The sequence below is a fragment of the Pseudonaja textilis genome, chromosome 13 (genome assembly GCF_049901715.1).
Source record: "Pseudonaja textilis isolate UNSWEBS1 chromosome 13, rPseTex1.2, whole genome shotgun sequence".
In the NCBI taxonomy this organism is placed as follows: Eukaryota; Metazoa; Chordata; class Lepidosauria; order Squamata; family Elapidae; genus Pseudonaja; species Pseudonaja textilis.
The window spans coordinates 5,540,472-5,550,259 of NC_142002.1; the positions used below are offsets into that span (position 1 = coordinate 5,540,472).

At 44.6% G+C, this 9,788-nt stretch overlaps 1 protein-coding gene across 1 annotated transcript; it reads left to right on the forward strand.

Moving 5' to 3' along the window:
- Positions 1-4,889: 4,889 nt before the first annotated feature.
- KBTBD13 (kelch repeat and BTB domain containing 13) lies at positions 4,890-7,817 on the forward strand. The gene has a single exon (XM_026709430.2). The coding sequence runs from the start codon at positions 5,060-5,062 to the stop codon at positions 6,419-6,421; it is 1,362 nt and encodes a 453-aa protein (XP_026565215.1). The 5' UTR covers positions 4,890-5,059; the 3' UTR covers positions 6,422-7,817.
- The last annotated feature ends 1,971 nt before the right edge of the window (positions 7,818-9,788 follow it).

The window sequence follows — 9,788 nt, forward strand, 5'->3', positions numbered from 1 at the left end:
CACCCAAGCCGCACCCACGGAACCGGTAGTGAAAACATTTAAATCCCACCACTGCCCTTAAGGTCTTAAAATGACCTAGATCCTGCACCAATGGAAGGTCTTGTCTAAAACATTTGACTACCATCTTTGATAGAACCAAGATTCATTTCTCGCCATTCTGGATAAGAGGTAGGATTCAGCCAACACACCAGTCTATTGTTCATTTAATTGTATTGTATTGGATGAACCATAATGTACTGGATTCACCTTAGACACTGAAACATAAATCATGGTGGAGAAACCACTACAAAGGATTAATTAACCTGTTAATTCACTCCCTAGCAAATGACATGATTGCTCAAAAATTGCATGAATCCATCCACTGTGTCTGTGGAGATTCCCAGTCAAAGGTTGTCTCATGGGTTCTTTTTTCAAGAGGCAACTGGACTTTGCTTGATTTTTTCCCCTTGAAGAGGTTTCACTTCTCATCCAAGAAGTTTCTTCGATTCTGACTTCATTTCAGTCAGAACTAAAGAAGATTCTTGGATGAAAAGCGAAATGTCTTCAAGGAAAAACAAAACAAAGGAAGTCCAGTGGCCTCTTGAAAAATGCACCCGTGGGAGATCCACTATGCCGTTTCCTTGTTCTTTGCTTGGCTGTTTGTATGAACGTAGCCAGATGATCCTTTGAGATAATCCCTTGGTAGAACCCAAGGCAAAGACATGGAGTTTTTCCATGGAAAGTGCAGATGTTCAAAGGTAAATCCAATCCAGCGTGCTTCAGACCAGCTTGTATATTTTTTCCCTTCTGCCCCCTGGGTTGTTTAAAAATGACAAGCAGTTCTGTTGATCAATTAGAGAAATCTTTCTGTTGAGAATGATTAAAAGCCTAATAACCTAATCTAGTACTTTTGAGATGTGTTAACTGCCTAGAATTCCCAGGCTAAGAATAGTAGACTTATGACAAGACTTTGAGTAAGTTTACTAACTATAAGTCCTATTTATTACTGTAGGATTTATGGCATGCTTTTCCGGTAATGATGTTGGTTCTTTAATGGCATTTGTTATATTCACAATGGGTAGGGAGAGGAGAAATGTTACAGAAAAGGGCTCTGAGTGAAACTCCGAACTTTCTTCTAAATAAAAAATATGTTAAAGACTCTTGCATTACTTTGGAGCTCGGCAGCTTTCTGCACACATACCAACGCACAGGCAAATATCAAACGTTAGAAGTTCAAGTCAGGCTAGCAGGAAGTTTTTCCTGTGCATGATAATACTGGGTTCTGGTTTATGCTTTTTTATCCCCTACATACATCAATGCGACAGATGAAAGTGCCCTCAAAAATTCAGCTCAAGATCGTTCCAGGAGGCACAAGAGCCAAACAAGAAATATTGCAGCCAAATTTGTAGGGTAGACTTTTTAAAAGTTAAAAGAAGGAAGGAAGGGAGGGAGGAAGGAAGGAAGGAAGGAAGGAAGGAAGGAAGGAAGGAAGGAAGGAAGGAAGGAAGGAAGGAAGGAAGGAAGGAAGGAAGGAAGGAAGGAAGGGAAGGGAAGGGAAGGGGAGGGGAAGGGAAGGGAAGGGAAGGGAAGGGGCAGGTAGCAGGTAGGCAGGAAGGGAGGGAGAGAGGAAGGAAAGAAGGAAGGAAGGAAGGAAGGAAGGAAGGAGGGAGGGAGGAAAGGGGACAGGGAAAAAGGAATGAGGGGGGAAGAAGGAAGGGGAAGAGGGAGAAAGGAAGGAGGGAAGGGAGGGAGGGAGAAACGAAGGGAGAAAGGAATGGAGAGAGAAAGGAACGGAGGGAGGGAGGAAGGAAGGAAGATTCTATTTGGACGTAGCTACTGCATGCATGTGCGCGTGCACACACGCGCACACACACACACACACACACACACACAAACTGTAATAAAGGAGCAAGGAAATTCAGTGGGTTTCAGAGGAAACAAGTTACGTGGACTCAGATCCAAATGGAAAATGAGATGAGGGAAAATTACAGATCTTCACTGTGCTGCATTTTGCTTTTCGTAAACCTGGGTTCTGGCAAATGTCCTTCCTTCTAAACAGGAGGCCAAACATCGGGAGATTGACATGAGCCCGTGATCAGGTTGCAACCATAAAACTTTCTCGCATGAAAGAGATGAAGCAGAAAACACTTTATCTTTTCCACGGAATGAGAATTTGGGAAAAGATGGGGGGAAACAGTGTACTGGGTGGGGGGATGGCAAACTGGAGCACAGTTGGTTCATTTGCACCCTCAGCATAATCTGGAGAGAGCGAATGGGCAGGAATTTTCCAGTTCTGGTCCCTTGGTTTTCTTTCTTCCTTAAGCCAAGATTCTTCACTTTGCAAAATGGATCACGGCAGAAGAGGCTGAAAGACAGCTGGTTCACCGAGGTCAGCCCTAGCCTTTGGGTGTTGGTTTTGTGCTAGCTTGCACTTCCTAAAGATCAAGGTGAAACCAGGCTTAATAGCAGGAACTGTGAGAGGGATCTTTGAATCTTAGTGGACAACCAGCTAAATAGGAGCCAGCAGTGTGCAGCAGCAGTTGCAAAAAATCAATGCAATCCTAAATTGCATTAACAATCAAGATCAAGGGAGGTACTAATATCACTCTATAAAGCCTTAGTAAGACCATGCCTAGAATACTGCATCCAGTTTTGGTCACCACACTATAAAAAAGATGTTGAGACTCTAGAAAGAGTGCAGAGAAGAGCAATCAGGATGATGACGGGACTGGAGGCTAAAACATACGAAGAACGGTTGCAGGAACTGGGCTTGTCTAGTCTAGTGAAGAGAAGGACCAGGGGAGACAGGAGAGCAGCCTTCCAATATCTGAGGGGCTGCCACAGAGAGGAGGAAGGGGGTCAAGCTATTTTCCAAGGCACCCTAAGGCCAGACAAGGAATAATGGATGGAAACTGATCAAGGAGAGATTCAACCTAGAAATAAGGAGGAATTTTCTGATAGTGAGAACAATCAACCAATGGAACAGAAGTTGCCTTCAGAAGTTGTGGGAGCTTCATCACTGGAAGATTTCAAGAAGAAACTGAACTGCCATCTGTCAGAAATGGTGCAGGGGGTTGGACTAGATGACCTACAAGGTCCTTTCCAATTCTGTTAATCTGTTAAAAAGAGCCAGGGTTCGGTCAGTAGAGGCATTTGGTCTAGAGATCACTGCTTTTGTAGTTTGGAAACCTTTGTTTCAGTAAATGCCAGCCCTGCAAGATAGACAGACTAAAAAACCAGTGCAGGTCTAATATCATGCAAGAACCACCGTAACAGAGAAGTTATGTTGGGATGAATTAGTGGTAAAAGGAAACCACCAGGCCACCAAAGAACACGGTGGCTGGAGACCATCAAAGGGGACACCTGCCAGAGCAAAGAAGTATGTCCCAAAGGTGCTTTTTCAGGAGGCAACTGGACTTTGTTGATGTTTTTTTTTTTGAAGATGTTTCATTTCTCATCTGAGAAGCTTCTTCAGTGCTGAAGACGCTTCTGGAGTGAGAAGTGAACCATTTTCAAAAGAAACATCAACAAAGTCCAGTTGCCTCCTGAAAAAGCACCTTTGGGACAACCATGACCTGGATGACTGAGAACCTCTACAGACTCAAAGAAGGAGTGCAAAATTGGAAGATGTGGAGTGACCTGCCCCACACAATTGCCAAGAGCTGGACATGACTGAATGGATACCATCGTCCTCATCCTCACAATAACAGAACATTGCAATTCTGAAATCTGCTTCTCCCCTCCTCCCTCCCTTTATCATTGTGTGAACTGTGAACAGCCTGAGATGAGTCTTCTCAAATTATATTTACTTGGCCCAGGCATCACTCCAGCATTGTTTATCTGACCACTGCCTTGGTAGCAGCTCTTCTTCCTGACCCTGCAGAAGACAAAGTCATTCCCTTGTCTTCTACAAGGGCCTCTACAGGATGTTGGGAGGGGGGAAAGATCAGGATGAGCCCTGATGGTGCAACCAAGTTGTGTATGAAATACATAAAAAAGAAGAGCTTCGGCTGAGCTATTGTGGCTGTCGTCTTGACTATTTTTCAGCCCTAACCTGGTCTTGCTCAACTGCTAACAGCTAATATTTTTTAAAAAAATCAGCTCTGGAGAATAAGCCTCTATGAAACCGATTGCAAAATCCTTGCAATCTTTGGTATTCCTGAATCTTCTGTTATTAGCGGGAATCCAGGTTCACTTAGCCCTTGATTCAATCCTAGATTCCTCTGGCCCAATGTGGCAACTTGAAGATGGATGGACTTCGACTCCTCTTAATGGCTGACTGGGGAATTCTGGGAGTTGAAGTCCATCCTTCTTAGCTGCCAAGTTGGGAAACACTGCCCTATACAGTTCTTGAAGAACCTCCCTTCCAACGGCAAAGCCCTACAAGAGAAGGTCTCGCGTCATGTGGGAATTCCTTCCCCTCAAGGCTGAGGTGCAGCCCCCACTGATCTTCAAAAACTGTAATCGAATTTGCAACTTTTGATCTGAAAGAGAGAAGAGATAATTAAATATGTGGCCGGATAGGAAAAGAAATGTAAGTTGACCTTAGCTAGGACATAAACCAACTGAAATCAGATGTAGTATTTGTCCTGTCCTCATCAAACACTGCCTGCCTTGTCAGAGTGTGACCTCTGGCATTGCACGCACAAGCCAAGTGTCCTTGTACCTCAGAGGAAATGGGGCACCCCATTCTAGAGGCAACGAGGGCCATTGTACTCAGGGCCGCAATCACCTTGCACTGAAAGTCACCTTTGAAGATCTGTCTAGTAGTCCAAAGAGGGCATTGTTTTGTTTTGTTCCAGCTGCTCTCCTTTGCACGGAACTGAAGAAATGCTTCTGCTATCAGCTTGCAAATTGCATTGGAAGGATCTGATCCTGCTCATGTTGCTGGCTCCTCTGGTCACATGGAGACCAGTTATCTTTAGAAGGAAGCGTTTATATATAGAGCGGGCAAGCATACCTTAGCTGTTCGAGCCAACACCGGAGGTTAGAAGTTAACAGGGAGCGCTGCTTTGTCCCCGGCAACACACCGGGGTGGATGGACTAGGGAGAAAGTGATCCTGGCTAAGGATACGGGGCTATGCAGTCACCGCTCGTGGATCACGTCCGGATCCAGGTGGAAGACACCTTCTTCTCGGTGGACAAGGCTCTTCTGGTGGAACACAGTGAATATTTCCGTGCTCTCTTCCAGTCCGGCATGAAAGAGAGTACTCAGGAGGAGATCCGGATCAGGAGCCTGAGTGCCACTGGATTTTGCATCCTGTTAAAAGTCCTGGAAGGGGACTGTCCTCTGCTGAGCTGTGAGGAAAACCTCAAGGTGGTGGAATGCGCCTCCTTCTTGCAGGTGAAAGCCCTGGCCAAGTATCTGATTGCATCCATCAATTCTGACAACTGCATCATTCTGTACCAAGCTGCGGCAATGTTTGGTCTTCTGGATTTGTTCCACAGAGCTGCCCTCTACATCAGAGATAGTTACTCCGAACTGGAGGAATACCTGGACTGCCTTTCTCCAGACCTTTTGGATTACGTAGAGTCTCTTCTCCCGAGTAGCTTTGTGGCTGTGGGGGCTCACACACCCACCTTTGAGTTCTTGGAGGATGTCTCACGCTCCGTTTGCTACCTGGACGAGGAGACCAACACCTGGAGGACTCTTTCTTACTTGCCACTCACTGCCAGCACCTTTCTAGCTGGCATGACAACCCTGGATAACAAAATTTACATTGTGGGAGGGGTCTATGGGTACAACAAGCAGATTGTGGACCAAAGCTTTTGCTACGATCCAGTAACCAACATCTGGAGTGAATTTTCCAGCCCTCAGCAACTTCGGTACGATATCACCTTGACAGCCCTGGAAGATACTCTTTATGCCATTGGTGGTGAATTTGAGAAGACACCGCTGAAATCAGTAGAAAAATTCAACCTGTCTACCAACAAGTGGGACTTCCTGTCGGATTTGCCTCAACCAGCAGCGGCTGTACCGTGTGCCCAAGCCATGGGACGGATCTTTGTTTGTTTGTGGAAGCCTCTCGACACCACAATCATCTATGAGTACCTGCCCCAGAAGGATGAATGGCTTCCCATCTCGACCCTGACTCGGCCTCAGAGTTATGGCCACTGTATGGTGTCTCATAGAGACAATCTCTACATCATGCGCAATGGGCCTTTCGATGACTTCCTGCGATGCATGGTAGACCGCTTCAATCTCACGACAATGCAATGGACCTCTTTACCTGGCCAGTACATGAACAGCAAAGGAGCGCTCTTCACCGCCGTCGTCAAGGGGGACACAATTTATACGGTCAACAAGATGTTGACCTTACTGTACACCATAGAGGACAGCACATGGAAGTTCAAAAAGGAGAAAGCTGGCTTCCCAAGAAGTGGGTCTTTGCAAACTTTTCTTCTCAGGTTTCCGAAAACAGATCACAGTATTGCAACGTAAACATGGCAACTCCTTGGATTATTCGGTGGTGGCCATGTGACATCACATCTGGACTTTCCTGGATAATCCGCTTTTCAATTGTTCCAGACTTCCTGTGATCTAACAGTTATGAGATCGTGATGGTTCATGCAAAGTGAAGAAGGTCTCAAAAAGGTGCTTGGGGCAAGCTTCAGCCAATCCACCATGAACCGTGGTCTTATCTTCTAGGTCCTGTAGATGGTTTTGAGGCTTTATGAATGGTGAGCAATGAACTTTCCATCTACCCATTTGTGGCAACAAGATTATTCTGATCAACCAGGCCTTGGTAGAGGTAGTAGATGGTACTGACCTATAAGCAGAAAAGGCCACTAATCCATCAGAGATCTAGGACATTTGGGATAAGGTCTCCTGAAATTTTGGCCAGGTTTGTTTAGTCCAATCACCTGGTAAACAGAAGCTGGCTATCACCAACTGGGTTCAGGAAACGTATTTAATTTGCTTGTTAAATTCATCCCTTTTTCAGGTATGCATAATAATGAGTCATAAGTTAAACAAATAGGCTGGGATTTGCACCTCTCACTAAGCCACAAAAATGAAGTGAAAATTAGCCAACTTTAACTTGTCTGGAGATGCAGTTCTCTTTTCCTCATTAATTATATGTCCTATCTGAATTTGATGCATTTTTGGGCTTATAAGGCAATAGCCAGGTTCAATGCTACACTACGATAGGGTACTGAGAACACTCTGAACTGGTAACTACTGGTCTCCATTTAGCATGCGGTGCAAAACCCAGTGGAGATGTTGCATAGAAAATGCCTCAGGATAAATCACACTCGCAGTGCAACTACCTCTTACTGAACCTTTCTGGGGACTTAAGAAACATTTTCAGATGCTGTCAACGATGCTAGGGGGTTGATCTTGAGACTTTTGCCTGCCCAAAATACATTCTACCCCTGAAGGACACCGAGTGAGGCCTCTACCTTGTTAAATAGGTTTTACAGAGAAGTCTTTCTTCCTAGATAGGTTAAACCTCTCTTGATATGTTCTCCAAATGGAAAGATGAAAGTCCTTAAGTAGGAGAGAAAGTGCCTTCTGCAGACCACAGATCCATCCGTCTCAGTAGAGGAAACAGCTGTTTTTCAGTCACGGGCAGGAAACTTTCCCGACATTTACCTGTGGGGTTGAACCTGTGACCTTCTCTATAACCTTTGCATCTGCTGAAAAGTGAGATGGATTAACTGCCTTGGGTTCTCACCACTGAATCACACCAACATTAACATCCTGCTTTCAGAGCTCAGGCATTTCAACCGGAGCACAGAAAATGTAAAATGTGAATTAAATAAAAATAAAAGTGTTCCAGGAAGAAACCGGCTAAACTTTAACGAACGTTAAGCTGGTTTTACTCCATTTGAATGCAGACTTGGACTTCAGTTCAATGCAAAGTATTTAAGTCTCATTGCTTCAGAGGAAAACACTTGCCGTTCCATGGAGCTGAGAGGCTCTTGCCAAGTTTGTTCCTTCAGCTAGCAACCCGTTTCCTGTGGTGATATAAACAAGTTCTGTGTATGTGTTTATAGAATTTATATTCTCAGCAATTAAAGCTGGGACAGGCTATAAATAGACCCCTGGTGGGGGATTAATGGCTTCAAAATAAGTAAGAGATTGAGCCAATTTAGAGATGAATTTTTAACAGGGTTTATTCTTTTTGCACTAAATGGTTTTGTTCAATCCAGATGGTCTTGTTTAAAAGAACGTAGCTAATTCCATCAGCTTCTAATGCAAGGCCCAAACTGGAATCGTAGGCTAATCAGAGATAAGAGGGATCCGATCATAGCACGAAACGCTTCCATGGGAATCCTTTAAGCCAGACTTGCAATAGGACTAGGTGTCTAGCCAATCGAAGAGAAGGATTCGGGGGAAGGGGGGAGCGCGACATGCCTTCCAGCACTTGAGCAGCTGTCACAAAGAAGAGAGGGTTGACTTATTCTCCAAAACTCCAGAAGGCAGGACAAGAAGTTGTGGGTGGAAACTTGTTAAAAGACAAGTCCAGTCTAGAAGTAAGGAGACATTTTCTGACAGTGAGAACAAGGGAATAGCTTGTGTGCGCTACCATCACTGGAGGTTATCGAGAATAGACTTGTAAACAAATAGGTAACCATTTGACCAAGATGCTGTAAGGTCTCCTGCCTTGAGAAGGGGGTTGGACTAGAAGACCTCTGAGGCCCCTTCTAGCTCTCTGATTCTAAATACCAAAGAATGAACGCGGCCCAAGAAACTGGACAATATCGCAATGCTGTTGAATGATCAGGATCCCAAGTCTCCTTATTGGTGAGATAGGTGGCATATAAATTTAATAAATAAGATAAATAAAAGCATCCCACTTCACCTACAGTGGTGGAATAATTAATATCACAAGGAGGTTGTAAGAACCACGTCTGGTGCTTTCATCGCTGGAGGTTTTTAAAGACGCTGGGCAGCCATTGGTCTGAAATCGTATAGGGTCTCCTACTTGAACTGGGGTTTGGACTAGAAGACCTAGAACAGTTTTTACAGGAAGAAACTTTTTTGGCACCGAGTGCTGAAACGGGAGCACACGCACGAGGGAGTGCCGGAAACCAGAAGAGCAACTCCCCGGCGCACGCACACATATGCACCCGAACCTGGAAGAGCAACGGGCAAGAGCCGGCGTGCCTAGAGAGATGACTCGGAATGCCACTTCTGGCACATGTGCCGTACGATTGCCATCACGGACCTACAGGGTCCCTTCCAGCTCCCTTCTGATTGGTCCTTCCAGGAAATATTACTACTGTACTTACCTTAATTGATTCCTTACTTGTTTTATGTTATTGTTTTAAAATGTTAAAGTGTCAGCTTAAAATGTTTGATGATGATGATGATGACGACAATGATGTCATGGGAACATAAAGTGGAAAAAGTTATCAATGGGAGGTTGAAAATCTTTTGAATACAACTTTTGAATACAGACGGATCATCATTTGGAAGACAACACGCCAGATATCACAGTTGTCGAAAACCGAAACGTACAATTTATTGATATTGCGGTACCAGGAGACACCAGAGTCGAAGAAAAAGAACTGAAAAAAAATAATCACAAAATATCACGACCTGGCCATCAAAACTATGCGATTATGGGCGAAACATGTAACATGATATCCATTGTCATTGGGGCACTTGGTACTAGGTCCAAGAATTTTATAAAATGCATCAAGAAATTGCAGCTCCCTGTAATAACACCAGTGGAACTGCGCTACTCGGAACATCATACATTTTAAGAAGATACTTGGTTGATACCTACGACGCTGGCAGCAACCCGTATCAACCATCAGCGCCAGTTAATGGTGTTTGTGGTGGGTTTTTGAATGTTCAG

Coding starts and splice junctions, on each gene's coding strand:
- KBTBD13 (XM_026709430.2), top strand. CDS start 5,060: ATGCAGTCACCGCTCGTGGATCACGTCCGGATCCAGGTGGAAGACACC.